Below are 17920 nucleotides of genomic sequence, written 5' to 3' on the forward strand. Positions count from 1 at the left end.
ATGGGCTTACACAACCAAAAGAGCTTTTATGGGCCTGGATACAAATTTGGGCTTGGTTGATCACAGAGTTGGGCTTGGATACAAATTTGGGCTTGGATAATATGGGTCTAGACCCAAAGGAGGTAGGACAATAAGAAGAAAAAAGGTAATTGCAGAGAAATGAAAAGCAGCTTGTTATATTCATTGATAATTCTCTCAGAGCCTCAGACCAGTACATATAGCATAGAAACGTGAAGGGAAAGAAATTGGACAGATGTCTAATTTCAGATAAAGATCAAACCATTGGTGGCTCATCACAATTTTACCTGAGAACTTATTGCTAGATAACAAATGAAAACAGTAAAAGCAAGTTGAATATTGGGTCAGAGCCCCAACATTCCACCTCCCTCGACAGAAGCCATCACAAACTACCCTTGAAAATCAGGAAAACGTAGTTGAAATTCAGCTGCACTCTCAGAGTGATTTTTGCACACAGTAGATATTTCACTCATGAATGTAAACATAGGACTCAAAATTCCCATCAGAGAGTTTAACTCACCATGTCTTGATAAAGCATCAGGGACAACATTAGTATTACCAGATTTGAAAACAATGCTATAGTCATACCCGAGTAACTTTAATAGACACTTTTGTTGTGCAGGGGTGGTAATCTGTTGGTTCAAAAAGTACTGAATAGTCCGGTGATCTGTAATTATCCTGAATGGATGTCCCAACAAATAAGGTCGCCAGTGTTCAACTGCAAAAAACAACTGCTGGCATCTCCTTATCATAATCACTCAATACTAAATGTTTGGGGGCTAGAGCTTTGCTGAGATATGCTATGGGGTGACCTTCTTGAGAAAGAACTGCTCCAATCCCAAGGCTTGAAGCATCACATCAACATCAATTTTTTTTTTGTGAAATCAGGTAAAGCTAACACCGGTGTTCAACATAAAGCTGCCTTTAGCTCTTCAAAAGACTTTTCAGCCTCAGAGGTCCAAATAAAATTGTCCTTCTTGAGCATGTTTGTCAAAGCTTTTGCAATGATTCCAAAATTCTTCACATACTTTCTGTAATACCCCGCCATGCCTAAGAAACCACGTAATCCCTTAAGAGTCATAGGTTTCGTCCAATTCTTGATCGCTTTAATTTGTTTAGGATCAACTGCCACCCCTTTTGCTGAAATAACATGCCCAAGGTATTCCACACTTTTAGCTCCAAATGTACACTTGCTCATCTTAACCTTTAACTGATGTTTCTTCAAAATAGAAAAAAACCATAGTTAGATGTTGAAGATGCTCTTCAATGGATTTACTGTAAATAAGAATGTCATCGAAAAACACTAGGATAAATTTCCTCAAGTGTTCCTTGAATATATCGTTCATCAAGGATTGAAAAGTGGAGGGAGCATTGGTGAGACCAAACGGCATCACAAGGAACTCATAGTGCCCTTGGTGCGTTCGAAAAGCTGTTTTGTGTACATCAGCCGGGTGCATTCGTATCTGATGGTAACTTGACCGTAAATCCAATTTACTAAAGTACATTGAACCATGCAGCTCATCTAATAACTCATCCACAATTGGTATGGAAAACTTATCCTTGATTGTTACCACATTAAGAGACCTATAATCAACACATAACCTATTGCTGCCATCTTTCTTTTTTATCAAAATTACTGGGGAGGAGAAGGGACTAGTACTTGGTTGTATCTTTCTTCCTGCTAAAAGTTCTGCACATATTTTTTTCCACCTCATTTTTTTGAAACTATGGATACCGATAAGGCCGTACACTAACAGGAACAGAACTTGGAAGCAATTCTATTATGTGATCAAGTAATCGAGGAGGAGGTAATCCAGTTGGATTTTCAAAAAGTGTAGCAAAGTCATCAATTAAAGAAACAATAGCAGGGTGAATATCCTTCAACTTTTGGTTATCAGTAGCAGAAATGGCTAATAGTTCAATAAACATAGCTTCCTTTTCTTGCTTTAATAATCTGGTCATAGTGGCAGAACTCACCATTGAAATTTCACCAGCAAGAATACCCTGTAGAAAGTAAGATTTTCCTAGCAAAGTGAATCACATTGACATTTTTTCAAAATTCCAGATTATATCACCCAAGGTTCTTAGCCAAGCAGCACCTAATAGAATTTCACAACCATTAACAGGAAGAACGAACACTTCCGTGTCTATAGGAGTATCTTGTAATTGTAACTGAATTTGTAATTTCCCGGCTGATTGTACCTTTGATCCATAAGCAACCACAACCAACAAAGAACTACTATAATCAACCTTGATATTACCGTCTTGCAACAAACTCAGGTGGATAAATGAATGAGTAGCCCCCCTATCAATGAGAACATGGACTTCCTTTTTGTTAAAAATCCCCTTGAGTTGCATAGTCTTTGGGTTATCAAAACAGTTGATCACATGTAAGGTGGTTGTCTCCTCATTCTTACTGTCTCCACATATTTCATTGGAATCACTTTCATCAAGGTCCGGATGGGAATCAACTATTTACTCCTCAGGCCTTCAATCAACAATGCTCTTCCTTAACCAGGTGTTCGTTTGCATACATGACCTCCCTTATACGGTTCATCACAGAAAAAACAAAGTCCCCTACCTCTTCTTTCATGGTAATCATTTTGAGTCCATTTTCTATCTAAGCTACTACTAGCATGCGAATTAGATCGCACAGGTTGAGAAGGAGGAGGCCTCAATGTTGATGTATGGGCAGCCCTTGATGTAGAATTAGTAAGAACTGGAATTCTATGTGCAACGGTAGGGTTTGAGAATTGAGTTCTTTGTGAAAAGCACCTCGTACTTCTATGACCAGCATGTCTTTCTTCAAATATCATGGCCAACTCATAAGCCTGGTACAAAGAAGTTGGTCTCATTGCTCTCACATCAACCTGAATGTCTTCCTTGAGTCCTCCCAAGAAACAGGTGAGCAAAATGTCATATGAAAATCCTGGAGCTCTTCTTGCATACTTATTAAACTGCGATTTAAATTCACTCACTGAACCAGTTTGATTAAGTCTAATTAAGGCAGATTAATAATCAGTTTGGTTATGGGAACCAAATTCTCGCATTAAGAGATTAGCAAAGCCACGCCAATTTCCAGGATATTGGTGTCTAAACAGGTGCCAAACATCAGCTGCCTCATCAGTGAGATGCATAGCTGCAATGGAAACCTTTTTGTTCTCCGGAATTTGATACAACTCAAAATATTGCTCCACCTTATTAAGCCATTATAATGGATCACCATCACCAAATGTTTGAAACTCCAACCTCATTTGCCTCATAGTTGGAAGATTAGGATCCATCTCAGACTGACCTTGAAGTTGAGGTCCATGCTGCAAGGGACCCCCATGAAATTGATTTTGAGAGTAAGGGTACTGTGTTTGCGGTGCTTGGTAGAGCTATGGTTGCTGAAGTGAGTATAAGAAGATGGAATTGTGGAGTATGTTGGTGGTGCATAAGATGGAATGGTCTGAGTAGACATCTGTGATGTAAGGTAATGATTCACAGCAAACGGTAACGTAGGCCTAACATTCTGCTCCTGATAGTTGGGTGTGCTCAAGGATAGTTGCCATGGAGGTACAGCTGAAGAGTGACTAGACTGTCCTTGCTATAAGGGACCCCCAAACACATAGTTTCCATGGACATAATGCATAGATGATGTAGGTAAGCCATGAAAAAATTGTGGATTATAAGTTGGCACATTAGTATAATGATTAGGAACCACATTATGTTGATAATAATGAGATTGATATGGAAATCCACCGTAATCATACCCTTCAACTCTATCTTTAGACTGAAATGCATCATTCAACAATCGTTCCCTACTTGACATATCACTAATAACAACGGGACTACCACAGTAGCAACCACTTTACCATTTTGTATACGAGTACTACTAGCTCCAGATCTAACATGAGTAGTAGCAGGAGGACTAGAAATGGGCATGGCAGGAGCTGCAGAAGGAATGAGTATACCTGAAGAGACTTCCTCTGGAGTGATGCTTAAGACTCCCAACCCTTAAGGACAAATTGGTTCTGAGAATGAAACCCTCAAATTTTCCGGTTCAGAGGCCGGGATAGAGCTGGACTGTAGCGGGTTCGGAGAGACCGGAATAGAGTCAGAGCGAGGCATAGAGTTGACTCGGAGAGCTCGAAGCTCTTCTAGTAGCTGAGAGCGGAATTCTACATTCTGAGCATGAATCTTAGCATTTTCAGAGCTGATCAATGCTTGAGTGGCCTGAATTTCATCAACCGAGTCTCGCACTGCCTGAAGTTGAGCCTCTGCCACCGCTTGTTGTGCTAAATAATCCATCTCAACAGCCGAAAGTTCCTTCGACGACTGAGGATTGGTGTCGCCCTTACGCGATGGTCCCATGAGCGTGAAGGTTTGATACCAGATAATATGGGTCTGGACCCAAAGAAGGTAGGACAATAAGAAGAGAAAAGGTAATTGCAGAGAAATGAAACGCAACTTGTTATATTCATTGATAATTCTCTCAGAGCCTCAGGCCAGTACATATAGCATAGAAACGTGAAGGGAAAGAAATTGGACAGCTGTCCAATTTCAGATAATAAGGATCAAACCACTGGTGACTCATCACAATTTTACCTGAGAACTTACTGCTAGATAACAAATGAAAACAGTAAAAGCAAGTTGAATATTGAGCAAGCAAGTTGAAAACAGTAAAAACAGTGAGAGCGCTTCTCCAAGAATGCGCTCAAGTTGTTACATGGCTGATGATGTATGGCCAAATTCCGCCAGACCTTATCATGGAAAAAACTATCTCTGGTAAAGAGTATCAGCATCTAGTTGTTGTGATTAATTGGTCATCATCATCATCATTTCTGATCTTGTTCTCATGTTTCCTTTTCTTTCATAAAAATAAAAGTACCAATTCTTTCGTTTGTGTTCATGTTGAATTACACATCGTTTCTGTTCATTGTTTGTTTGCAGAGTTTAATTCATCTTCTTCTTCTATTTGGGTAATATTAGGGTTTTAATTCAAAATATTATAGTAGTTTCTCAAAAGAAAAAGAAAAAATTATTCACACATTAGAAATTAACAAGTTAAAACAGATTATGTGGCAGCTGCCAAGTCATTTGGGATTCATATTTGGTATAATCTTTTGGGGTCTCTAGCACTACTCCTTTTTAAATACCTATAGAAGGGTAAAACTGATGTTTAGTGTTTAGAAATTACCGGTCACTGTTGTAGAAGGTAGATTTACACCTAATCTGTATAGTATTAATGGAGTAGGTGCAAGCCTGAAACAACATAATTTGATGGTCGATGCAAGAGCATCTAACAAATTAATATACCAAAACGTAGGACATGACAAAGAGCTAAATGGCTTTCGTTCAGCAAATGTAATTAATAATTTAACAAAATAGCAACTAGCTAGTTACAACACACAATCGGATGACATGGATTTATCAGATGTCTGAATCTTGTTCTCTCATCTCTTCTTGGAGAAAATGCCAGAGGTCAGATTCGAAACTTCGTTCGGCAACATTGACACATGTTTCGGTCACTGAGGCCATATCTTGAACCCATAAGTTTGTAGGGACATGTTCTGCTGGTACAATTTTCCACTCATCAAGTCCATTTACTGGGGGTAATGATATGTTTATATTACTATTCTTTGAGGTTGCTGCTCTATCACCCGGAATATGTAAACTTTTTGTGAAGATCCGTGGTCGAGGCTTTATTATAGTGGTCTTTGTCATTTCTCGAGATTTATCTTTTACGATGTTCAAATCCATATTTCTCCTTCGCCGAGCACTCCAATAGTTTTTCACATCATTTGAGGTTCTTCCCGGAAGTCGGCCAGCAATCAATGACCACCTTTATATACATAGTATAGAGAAAATAAGAAATATATGTTATTGCGGTTGCAATATTACTTTTGCACATGGAAGAGGCATATATAGTAAACGCAAATGTAAAACATAAAAATAGTTACGTTGGATCCGAAGTGTATAAGAAATGGCAAATACAATATGATTTTTTTTTTTTATTAAATTTCCACCACTTGCTCTACCCTCAATTGGACACTCATTGTGCATTTTAATTTTTGATTCAGTTTGCTATGTTTTATCTTCTTTATGTTTTGGCTGATATCGCTTTTTGTTGTTTATTCTTAGAGATCTTGGCCCCATATCCCTCTTAGATGCTATGTTTTTTGTTTAATAATTTGTTTTCGGATTTTCCAAAAAAAAAAAAAAAAAATCTCAACCACTTAATATTAAATTCTAGGGTGAGTAATCACTTGGTGTGGTAAAGACCGTAAAGCTGGTTGAGCTGTCTAGTATTCGAATCTCAACTCCAATTAACCAGTTTGTGGCCAGCAGGTTTGACAGGCCTTCGGGTTCACGCCCTACTGTGGGAGATTAGTCTGGCTTTGCTGGGATACCCTCATGGACATTGGTCTAAATACTAGTTGGTGAGTGTGTTATTAACTGGCTAACATAAGCTAAGTGGCTTGTTTTACTTTATCTCAAGAAGAAAATTACTTAGTAACTGAGTGTATGCTTACTAATAACTAGTCTTCTATGAGTCGAACTCACGACATTCTACTCACGAATGAGAGACTTATGCCAATAGACCAAATATACTAAGTGTTTATATTTTTGGTCATTTGAAAGTTATTGTACATGTTAGATAGTATATATATCAATATTGTATTAACTAGTGTTTAGCATTTTTGTTTTGATTTGTCTTATATTTGATGCTTAAAATGTCCAAAAACTAAAAGTTATTGGTAGATAATACATTAGTTTATTGTCAAACAAGAAAAATTTTCATCCATTTCATTGAATGAGTAAATGAACAGAAATTTTTCTTTCGTGTTTGGTAGGGCAGAAAGGATGTTTTTTTTTTTTTTGATATACCGGAACTTAATTAGTAAGTTATAGAGAAATCGATCAGTAGTATGTAGTCCTTGCCTGTTTCCTAAAAGCTTGTAAAGCCTAATCATTAGATCTACTTCATCATCTTCAAATTCTCCCCTCTTGATGGTTGGCTTCAGGTAATTCAACCACCTCATTCTACAGCTCTTTCTGCATCTCTTTAAGCCTGCAAGTATGTACGTACATTGCAAACAATAAAACAAATAACCTTATACTTGACATCAGCAACATATCATTTTTCTAATTCTGGCTAGAAACATGCATGAACCAAAATTAGTAAATACAAAGTACATATATAATACACACACACACGAAGATATATTGGGTAACGAATTGTAAGCTGTAGAATGCAACTCTCAGATAGATCAAGAGATGATATTTTTATACTACTAACCTGCTTGGAGAGGAATCTTGTGCCATCTTCCTTCTCCATGTTTTTCAATGCATTTCCTGAGAAGATGATCTTCCTCTTTGGTCCATGCACCTTTTCTCAACTCCATATCAGTATTCAGTAATGAATTACTGATATGATAGTCAGAAGCATCCACAACTTAAGCCCCGGCGCCCCTGGACGTTTGAATATATATATAGTTAATCTCAAAGAGAACGTCCTCAAATGGTTGGCAAATAATCGAGCCACTGCATCCAGTAAAAAGATTTAACTAAGGTCATGTCGTGCATTTCTGGTGTCCACAGATTGAGTTATATATATGTACAGTTCTTTTCAACAGAACATAGGAATAGCAGACTTACTGTACAATTCGCTCGTCTGTTAACGCGCGCACTGTCTCTGCTAACTGAGTAACTGTGATCAATGAAACCAACCACCAGAGTCTTTTGTTTTTGTTTGTCTGATGAAACCACTTGAGTCAACAATAATGATGGTAGTAATCATGATGGTGTAACTTCGGAAAACAAAATTGTGCTAAAAAGTGGAACTTAGGTACTACTTAGCCAATGTCCTTGCTTTGCTTCCTTTCTGGTTTGCTTTGCTTTCCTTTTGGATGGCTTGTTTTCCTTTGTCCTGTAAGTTTTTTTGTCTCTCTGGCTTTGGTTGTCCTGGGCTTTGCCCTCCCTCTTTGGTTAATATACTCGTTTATTTACCAAAAAAAAAAAATTTGACATCCTCGGCATTTTTTCTAATCTCTATAGCTTTGCCGACCTTATAACAGGACAAAACATCATATTCAAAAGATTACATGATTACGAGAAATTTTGAAAGGGAGATTTTATTTACACACTCCCATTTTTAAAATGCACATCCTATAGTTTTGTGAAATTTTTAATTTCTATTTTATCCTCTTTCAAACTAAATTAGTTAAAAAATAATAATAAACCCCCTGAAATCCTTTGTTCTGCTTGACATCAAGGTGAAGATCCAAGCAACTTGTCTACCTACTAGTTTCACGTACTAGTACTCTTCAGTTCAACAACCGACAATTGCTTTGTGTGTGTGTGTGTGTGTGTGTGAGAGAGAGACAGAGAGAGACAGAGAGAGAGTATTTGGGAAAAATGACTAAAAAAATTTAAGGGCCGGTTGTCATTGAACAAATAGAGATGTACATGTTAATAGAATTACTCAGTCATGCACCGATGAGTATAAAATATGGTGACGTGGCTAAACTTGACACTCCATGGAGAAAAAAAGTAGAGACAGAAGCTGCTGAATGGTAACTCGTCTACGTCTACGGTCTACCTAATAGTTAAACAAAAAAAAAAAAGGTTGGAAATTTTTCTTTATAAAAAATAAAGAAACAAATAAAAAATTACAATTATTGCTTATATATATAATTTGTATGAATCAGAAATGCCAAATAAGCACGGCAGATTGTTGACAACATGAATACCATATCACTTTTGGCGCAGTTATCATCTGGTTTTAAACTTTGTCATGGGGGAAATTCATCAGTAAGTGGAAGTGTGAAATCAAAATAGCAAAAATTCACCACAATTGGGTGACTTGATAATTGAAGATTTATTAGTTTAACTTATGTATTCTTGAGATATATCGTCATTTGTATGTCATTAAATAAACGAGTCAATCGATCTGAATGAGCAGTGCTTCGTTGTTCATATTTATTGTTGCTTGATTGTTAAATTTTGGATTCAAACCTAGAAAATTGATGTACGTCATTTTGACTATGATAAATAATAAAACTATTTAATTAAAAAAGAAAAAGAAAAATGAAGAGCAATTGCACATTTATGATGGTTTAAAAAGGGAAGACGGAATGAAACTCTCAAGGACCCCTGTGTATTGTGTAAGAACTCTGAGATGGACAGTTGCACGTTCATCAATCACACTCTTGCCAAAAATATCAGAAAGCTTTTCATTCCACTCCAAACAACGGTATGTTTTACCATGCTATGTAGTATGGCCTATGGGTAGCAGGGTAGGTATATATAATAATTGAGAGCAAAAACAAGATCTACGCGATATCCTTCTTATGCCTTTGAAAGATACCTACTAACTGATAAGCTGGAAAATGGATGGTATTGGTTTGGTGGCCGTAGAGTCTCCGTTCATACTAAAATAGACACTACTACAGTACTACGAGTCGGATGGCTTCACTAGTACAATATCATGCGTGATGCTTGCTTTTATGGCTTCGTGTACTCTTTCAGGTTTGCTGATTCTGCGGTTGAGTCTGGATCTAACCAAATTTAGGTTCAAACCAATTCCAGTTTTGAAAGCTGATGTTCTCTTCAATTTCTACAAGTTTCTGGTAATTTCTTTTCAGAAATAGTACGTACTTGGTCATCTAATTAAAACCAGCTAGCTGGTCCATCTTTCCTAGATCTAGCAGGCAGCCTAGGCTCATCCCTTCCATCAGTCGATGACTCAAAATGGTCCACATCTTGTGCTTGCTCGACAGATCGAACAATAAAAGTTTGATTTTAATCAAATTGGACTACTGAATTATTGATTAATTGGAAACTTTAACCGTCGAATAGACGTCTTTTGCATGGCCCCAGAACAGAGCGGCCTTCAACTCTTAACCTAACAAAATGTAGGATGGATCCTACTTTCTTGTACGTGTGTCTTCAATCATGTGTGGACCTAAGGCTGCAACGTTCAACTATACTGATTGAAGTTCTGCTGTAGTGCATACATGTAAAGAAAAGAAAAGAAAAAAAACTCATATTCAAGATAGTACCAACTAGGAATTTGGTAATTATCAAACCGATCAGGGTCGGAACCGTTATTCATCTTGACGGGTCTGACCCCTCCACACTTTTGTACACATATACAATTTTATATGTATAATAATAAAAAATCCATTAAAACGTCTTTCATACACTTTGATGGACCCCCCTCGCTCTACTCTCACGTGATAAGTAAAAAATGAAAAAAATTTAATCAGGCAAAACTTCTTTCTTTACTTAATTAATTAAATTAATAGGCAGGCAAATCCATAGAAAAATTTCAGTTAAAGAGAAAAAAGAAGAAGATTTGTTTGGACCTCCTATACTTAGTACACCTCTAATTTACTTTTTAGAATACTTGAAAAGCTAAGTAGACCTCCTTATCCTTTCAAAAAAAAAAAAAAAAAAGTAGACCTCCTTATTTTTACCAAAACACCCTTGAACATGAGATACAATAATCTGTTACTCTACTTTTTATCTCTATCTTCAACCACGAGAATAAGAATGAATCAAAATCACATGATATTGCTATCTTATGAGTATGTCTCTCCTCCACCAAAATTAATCAGAGGGTTGGTTCTTGATCTTGATATTTTGCTAGAATCCCTTTGAATTTGCTAAAAGAAGGATTTTAAGGGTTTTGGGTTGGAATATTGAGTAATAACTATATCATAATATTTAATTAATTTAGTTTAAGAAAATTCCAAATCAAATTGTTTTGAATTTACTTTTGTATTAAATGATGGGTCATGTATAGAAATTATTATTTTTACTTGATTGTTTTTGGTAAATTATAAAACTATATGGCAATATAAGGAAATTCTAGAAAAAGAAAAAATAATTTAATTGAATGTTATATTTGGGGAGGGAAGAAGAGTAATTTTTTTTTTTCATTTTTCTCACTTTGTCCTTATATGTCTTTTCATATGACTTGACAAAGTCTATTAATAATTGCAAAAAAGTTGGAGGTCCAACTAGAACCACCCTACAATCAAAAATGGAAAAAAGAAACATAATAAATTAACAAAAGTCTTTTATGAAGGGTACTTTACCTCATTGCTATTTGATGATGTTATATTAACATCTTGCCCAATACTCTTCGACTTAATAAGGTCTTCACTGATACCTAATTAAGTTTTTTTTTTGATTATTTTGCCCTTGCCCCTTTGTCACATAGAGAGAAAGAGAGAGAAAATGGAAGAGAGAGAAGCCATAGGAGACTTTGCCAGATTCCGGTCACCGGCCACCGGATTCCAGTCACCAGTCGTCGGCCGACGGACTTCTCTGAAAACCTCGCCGGAGGTCTCTAAAGAGGTCGTCGGAGATCTCATAGTTGGGGGGCAATAAAGGTTTATGAAATCTCGTCGGAGGTCTCCAAAGAGGTCGTCGGAGAGATTTATTGCCCCTCCCCAACATAAACCTTTATTAGGGGCCAATAAATGTTTATTAGGGGGAAGGGGAACTAATCTCTCTAAAATTAGACAAATAAAACTTTAGTTGAGTAAGAAGATGAGAAGATTACGTCAATTTAAAACTTTTTTTTGGGGGGGGGGGGGGGGGGGGGCAATAAACCTTCATTGCCACCCAATAAACCTTTATCACGAGATAATAAGACATTTTTTTCTTTCTTTTTTTCTTTTTTTCTCCGCCTTTTGCCCACAGTTTACCAAAAATAATAATAATAATTGAATTGGCACCTCGAAAATGCTCTGGGCACCCACATCTTCTTCACTATCTCGGACGCATTTCCTCGTATAACAGTCGGCTTAAGCTCCAAACAAGCCTTTAACCGGAAGCGCAGGCGGCGACATGGTCGAGAACCTAAGGTTAACCGGACTTGTGTGCTAGTTGGGCGGTTAGCTTCATGACTGTTAACCAGTCGAAGGAAACGAGTCGAAGTTTGTGATGCATTGGATCAGCGGCGATTGGGATTGGACGACGTAGAGTAGGGCCCATGACTTCTAGCTTTGCATCGAGATCCGAGTTCGCCACCGGCAATGTAGCTCCAACCTGAGCTTCTTTGTCATCTTCAAGCGAGGCGGCGTCATTCCGAGGCTTTGCATCGAGACTGAGTTCGACTTCGGTGAGGTACCTCCGATTGGAGCTTCTTAGTCGTCTTCAAGCGTGGATGCCATTGCCGCCATGTTATCCAAGATCGTGATGTTGGAGTTCGACACCGCGCTGGAGGTGGATATCTCGCGGGGAGAGAGAGAGAGAGATGAGAGTGGCATAAAATGTAGTTTATTAACTAGGTTAAGGGTAAAATTGATATTTTACTTTAAATTGGATTTCTCACTAATTTGTAGCTGGGGTAAGTTGAATAATTTTAGCTCATCTTAATGCTTTGAGTCAAAGATCCTATATTATTAAACTTGTTATCTATATGGAACTCAACCTTTCTTTCTTCTTTCTTGAAGTGTTTTGAAGGGCAAGGGCTCCATGTTGGAGAAGGAAGGGCGTGCAAACCCCATCTAGCTATTACTTAGCTAACAAACAGATACATGTACTTTCCTTCTCCAGTATGGGTTCCTCGTCCGTTTAAAACTTTAAATACATGCCTTTGCCATTTTATCTTTTTCGGCGACATGCAAGCTCAATTTTTTAATAGATAATACTATAAACAAAATAATCAGACTGACTGACTAATGTACTTATTTGATTGCTCAATCCGTAATTAATAACACTCAAACAATTTACTAATTTAGAGATTGAGAGATTAATTTTGATATCTAGCATGAGAAACATAAATATTTTAACTTTTCAAGTCCTAGAGTTGTATTTTTTTCAATGCAAGTGGTGAGTTGGATGTGGACACAAAATAGCCTATAACTCCACCCAAAGTATAACATCCATCGTGGGAAATGCCTGTGTGCTTCCCTCCATTTCTAGCACACACTGCACATTCAAAACCAAACTTCTGATTTCCGTGAACAAATGCCACCGGCGAAACATCCCTGAGAAAAATCGGCTTGTAACAATCAAATTCCTTCATTTCCCAACACACAATGTCAACCCTACCCTGCACCACCTTATCCCTCCCTCACCACCCAAACCCAAAACCAAGCCCAACAATCCTAACCACCACACCCACAACCCTCTTCACAGCCCTCTCCTCCTCCACCAACCTCAAGCACCTCAAACAAGTCCACGCCCAAATCCTCAAATCCAACCTCGACCGCTCCGACTCTCTTCTCTTCAAACTCCTCCTCTCCTCCTTCACCCTCTCCCCGACCCTCCACTACCCCCTATCCCTCTTCACCCAAATCCCGAAACCCCAAACCCATCTCTGCAACAAGCTCCTGCGTGAGCTTTCGCGGTGCCGTGAACCCGAAAAGGCCCTCTTGGTTTATGAGAGGATGAGGAGGGAGGGCGTGGCTCTCGACAGGTTCAGCTTCCCGCCGCTGTTGAAGGCCGTGTCGAGAGCTTCGGCTCTGGCTGAGGGGACAGAGATTCATGGGCTTGCGTGCAAGTTGGGCTTTGATTCGGACCCGTTTGTGCAGACGGTTTTGGTCAGAATGTACGCTGCCTGTGGGAGGGTTATGGATGCACGCCTGGTGTTTGATAAAATGCCTAGCCGGGATGTTGTTGCCTGGAGTATTATGATTGATGGGTATGGTTCTAAACTCCCAAGTTTTAACTTGGATTATGGTCACAGTGTATGCCATTCATGTTTGTGAAGCTTGAAATGTCTCTGCCTCTGTATTACTTTGACCATTATTCGATGAAATGTTTATCGATGCTAATTTGACATGTAACATGTACAAACAGGTACTGTCAGAGTGGCCATTATGACATTGCATTCAACCTCTTTGAAGACATGAAGAATTCGGATGTGAAGCCAGATGAGATGATTCTTTCCACCATTCTTTCTGCCTGCGGCCGTGCTGGGAAGTTAACTTATGGGAAAGCAGTCCATGACTTCATTGAGGAGAATGATATTGTGGTCGACTCTCATATACTGAGTGCTCTTATTGCCATGTATGCTGGTAGTGGTTCTATGGATTTGGCTCAGCGATTGTTTGACAAGACGTCAGAGAAAAATTTCATAGTTGCAACTGCTATGGTCTCTGGTTATTCAAAACTAGGACGGGTTGAAGATGCGCGCTTGATTTTTGACCAAATTGTTCAGAAGGACTTGGTCTGTTGGAGTGCTATGATATCTGGTTATGCTGAAACTGATCGACCTCAAGAGGCACTTAGATTGTTTTCTGAAATGGAAGTTTCGGGATTAAGACCTGATCAAGTCACCATGTTGAGTGTCATTTCAGCTTGTGCTCATCTTGGTGCACTGGATCAAGCTAAATGGGTTCATTTATATGTTGATAAGAATGGATTTGGTGGAGCTTTGTCTGTCAACAATGCCCTCATTGATATGTATGCGAAATGTGGAAACTTGGAAAGAGCAAGAGGGGTGTTTGAGAAAATGCCGAGAAGAAATGTGATAACTTGGACCACTATGATTAGCGCCTTTGCCATGCATGGGGATGCTAGTAATGCACTCAACTTCTTCAATCAAATGAAACTTGCCAATGTAGAGCCCAATGGGGTTACATTTGTGGGTGTGCTTTATGCTTGTAGTCATGCCGGGTTAGTTGAGGAGGGTAGACAAATCTTTGCATCGATGGTGAATGAATATAATATCACTCCTAAACACGAGCACTATGGTTGCATGGTTGACCTCTATGGCCGTGCAAATCTCTTGAGAGAAGCTCTTGAGGTTATAGAGACAATGCCCTTGGCACCAAATGTTGTCATTTGGGGATCTTTGATGGCAGCTTGTCAGATTCATGGTGAGATTGAATTAGGAGAATTTGCTGCAAAACAGGTTCTTGAGCTGGAACCAGATCATGATGGAGCCCTTGTCGTCTTATCAAACATCTATGCGAAAGAAAGAAGATGGGAAGATGTTGGTATGGTGAGGAAAATAATGAAAAATAATGGCATCTCAAAGCAGAGGGGGTGTAGCAGGATAGAACTGAAGAATGAGGTACATGAGTTTTTAATGGCAGATAGAAGTCATAAACAAGCAGATCAGATCTATGAGAAGCTAGATGAGGTAGTTAGGGAGGTGAAGCAAGTCGGTTATACGCCCAATACATGTAACGTTTTGGTTGATTTAGAAGAGGAGGAAAAGAAAGAAGCGATTCTCTGGCACAGTGAGAAGTTGGCTCTTTCTTTTGGTTTGATAGGTGCAAAAAACGGTTCTTGCATTCGCATAGTTAAGAATCTCAGGATTTGTGAAGATTGCCATACTTTCATGAAGTTGGCTTCAAAGGTGTATCATAGAGAGATTATTGTCAGAGATAGGACTAGGTTTCACCATTACAAACATGGTTACTGTTCTTGTAAAGACTACTGGTAAATTGGTAATTGTAATCTTCATATAATATTATATCAATGAATTTCACATGTGACTACTGGTTTAATTGAATTTAGAAAGTTAAACCAAGAATTTGAAAAAGAGGATCAAAGCACCACAGCAGATCTATAAGAATAGACCGAGATACTACATTATCTATCTGGATTCATAAACCCATGCCATGTAGAAATTGGTCTCTTGCATCAGCTAGGCAAAATATACATTTTGAACTATCCAGAAGATAAACGACTAAATGATTAAGCTCAACAGGTTCCACATACCAAACAAGACATTGGAATCACATTTGTAGGCTTCTCACAAGATATGAGATCATGATATCTGCTGAGAGAAGACATGGAGCCTCTGATATATATCCACTGATTCTCTTCAGGTTGGGATCTTGATGTTATATTCAGCAGTAACTTCATAGTACTGGTTATTTCCAAAAGTAGAGGGGAGCCAAAACTTCTGCTTAATCTTTCCAAGTGCTCTTGAAAGTTTATACTTCAAGAAAGACAGTACTGCTGAAACCAATCTTTGGTTGTGAGATATTGAACTCCGTCGATACTCAAGAAGCCATGTATTGGGATCTAACTGCACTGCTGAGGCACCCCAATTCCTTTGCACCCAAGACGAGTTTTCCTTTCGAATCACATAGCCAACCTTTCCATCTGACCACTATTCAACCACAAAAGAAAAAGGGGTTGAAGAAAAGTGGAATAGGTTTGTGCCTAAGTTACAAATATATAGACACACTTTTGTAAATATAAACGTTATACAGTGAAAGTTTAGAGCTTTACCTCTGTGACTCTGCCTGATAAGATTGTGTAAGACCGAGACGAAAACCCAGTTGTGAGCAACCCTGCAGTCTGCAAAGGCCACCCCCATATGCTCACCTCTTCAATTGCAGATTTGAACAGTTTACAATGTGAACTCAGAAGCAAACCATCCTAATTGATATCAGAGCACAAGTTTAGAACATAACCAAAATGGGTTGCAGAAAAAACAATGAATGAAAGCTTAAAACTTTTTGATGAATAAGAAGAACCTGAGTAATTTCCCAAAGAGAATTAGGATAGCTGCAATTTGAAACCTTGCCAGGAACAAGACCCTGCATCTCTTTCTGCAAGAACCTCAGCCTCCCATTCAAATCTTGCACAACCCAAGATTTCTCACCAGCATTTCTCACAATCTCAGGTGACAAAACAGGTTTCAAAACCCCAGAAGCCAAATTAGAATAAAACCCATAAACCACCACATAAACCAAACTTAAACCCAGAACCAGTTTCCAACAATCCCACCCAAAACCCCATTTCCTCCCCTCCTCTTTCTCCACCACACTCTGCTCAAAATCCAATCTTGCAGAGGGCTTAAGATCCGGAGAAGCTTGAAACCGAGGAGAGGTCGATATTGGGGTCGACAAAACCGAAGCGTCAAAAGAAATGGGAGTCTGCTCAACACTAGAATTGGGCCGATAGGGCCTCGACGACGAGAACTTTGTCATCGAGCTCTTCTGGACGCTAAAGGGCATCAAATCAAGAGTGGCATTGATGCTGGCCAAGCACATATCACAGTTGCAATTGGCGTCTTTTCTGCAACCTGGGTAGTAGCAGCTTTCGGATCGGTCTTCCTCCATCGGAGGACCTGTGGTGCTTGACTTCACTGAGGATGATGAAGACGACGCCGACGACGCCGTGGTCGGTGTGGTAACGGTTTTCTTCATGGTGGCGAATTGGGTTCTTTGGGGTTTAGGAGAGATGGTCTGTTTGTTGTTTGATATGGTCATTTCAGGGGGAAAGGGGAAGATTGGGTTTTCAAAATTCGAACCTCCAACGGTCCTATAAGGATGGCATCGGTAATTGTTTTTAAAGAGTACCTGCACCAACGTTTTTTGTACTATACAACTCCTCAACGTAATAATTTTTCGTATTATAAACGAATACAATACTTACTTACATTTTTTTTTAAATATTTTCGTACTTCGTATTTTTAAAAGAGACTCATTAAATTTTTCGTACTTTTGAACTTAAAAGTATTATATACGAATTATGCACGATTTTTACATTTTGTTTTCTTCGTAGTTTACACAAATTATTGAAAAAAATAAATATAAATAAATTTTTAAAATTAATAATTAATTAAAAATATTTTGCCGAATTCTTAAACGAACTATTTGATGAAATGTCTAAATAATACACGTACGTATCTTTGTCATACTATATACCTCCTGTATTTTACTAACTATATCCTACACTATTGTAATCTCTAGGGTGAGACTATATCCACCCTACCAATTGTTTTCTTCACCCTACAACCAATTTTTTACATTAATATTCTAAAGTTACCCTCAATTACACTTATTAAAAAGTTAATAATCAAACTCTAATCGAGCAATTCTACTGAAAATGAAAACTCCTACTCTACCCTCTTCCCACCTTCCTCATGTGAGTTGCTCATGAGAGTTAGGATTATTAATTTGAGTTCATGTGTAGAGTATTAGTTTGG

General features: G+C 38.3%; 3 protein-coding genes across 3 annotated transcripts; 1 reads left to right on the forward strand and 2 right to left on the reverse strand.

Moving 5' to 3' along the window:
- Positions 1-5287: 5287 nt before the first annotated feature.
- LOC133710862 (transcription factor MYB90-like) lies at positions 5288-7449 on the reverse strand. Its single transcript, XM_062136995.1, has 3 exons — positions 7304-7449; positions 6946-7075; positions 5288-5845 (listed from the first exon to the last, which is right to left on the reverse strand). The coding sequence occupies exons 1-3, from the start codon at positions 7407-7409 to the stop codon at positions 5434-5436; spliced, it is 648 nt and encodes a 215-aa protein (XP_061992979.1). The 5' UTR covers positions 7410-7449; the 3' UTR covers positions 5288-5433.
- A 5409-nt stretch (positions 7450-12858) lies between these two features.
- Positions 12859-15470, forward strand: LOC133710859 (pentatricopeptide repeat-containing protein At4g14820). Its single transcript, XM_062136993.1, has 2 exons — positions 12859-13666; positions 13825-15470. The coding sequence occupies exons 1-2, from the start codon at positions 13062-13064 to the stop codon at positions 15416-15418; spliced, it is 2199 nt and encodes a 732-aa protein (XP_061992977.1). The 5' UTR covers positions 12859-13061; the 3' UTR covers positions 15419-15470.
- Positions 15471-15570: 100 nt separating this feature from the next.
- Positions 15571-17254, reverse strand: LOC133710860 (uncharacterized). Its single transcript, XM_062136994.1, has 3 exons — positions 16464-17254; positions 16216-16365; positions 15571-16093 (listed from the first exon to the last, which is right to left on the reverse strand). Exons 1-3 carry the CDS (start codon positions 17199-17201, stop codon positions 15803-15805), a joined length of 1179 nt encoding a protein of 392 aa, XP_061992978.1. The 5' UTR covers positions 17202-17254; the 3' UTR covers positions 15571-15802.
- Between the last annotated feature and the right edge of the window lie 666 nt (positions 17255-17920).

This window comes from Rosa rugosa, chromosome 5 (assembly GCF_958449725.1).
Source record: "Rosa rugosa chromosome 5, drRosRugo1.1, whole genome shotgun sequence".
In the NCBI taxonomy this organism is placed as follows: Eukaryota; Viridiplantae; Streptophyta; class Magnoliopsida; order Rosales; family Rosaceae; genus Rosa; species Rosa rugosa.

Excerpts from the sequence above, each read along its gene's own strand:
- LOC133710862 (XM_062136995.1), bottom strand. The coding sequence starts at position 7,409 with ATGGAGTTGAGAAAAGGTGCATGGACCAAAGAGGAAGATCATCTTCTC. Across the intron at positions 7,076-7,303 it reads CAAGATTCCTCTCCAAGCAG|GCTTAAAGAGATGCAGAAAG; the intron begins GTTAGTAGTATA and ends ACATACTTGCAG. Across the intron at positions 5,846-6,945 it reads TACAAGCTTTTAGGAAACAG|GTGGTCATTGATTGCTGGCC; the intron begins GCAAGGACTACA and ends ATGTATATAAAG.
- LOC133710859 (XM_062136993.1), top strand. The coding sequence starts at position 13,062 with ATGTCAACCCTACCCTGCACCACCTTATCCCTCCCTCACCACCCAAAC. Across the intron at positions 13,667-13,824 it reads TGGAGTATTATGATTGATGG|GTACTGTCAGAGTGGCCATT; the intron begins GTATGGTTCTAA and ends ATGTACAAACAG.
- LOC133710860 (XM_062136994.1), bottom strand. The coding sequence starts at position 17,201 with ATGACCATATCAAACAACAAACAGACCATCTCTCCTAAACCCCAAAGA. Across the intron at positions 16,366-16,463 it reads CTCTTTGGGAAATTACTCAG|GATGGTTTGCTTCTGAGTTC; the intron begins GTTCTTCTTATT and ends GATATCAATTAG. Across the intron at positions 16,094-16,215 it reads TATCAGGCAGAGTCACAGAG|TGGTCAGATGGAAAGGTTGG; the intron begins GTAAAGCTCTAA and ends GTGGTTGAATAG.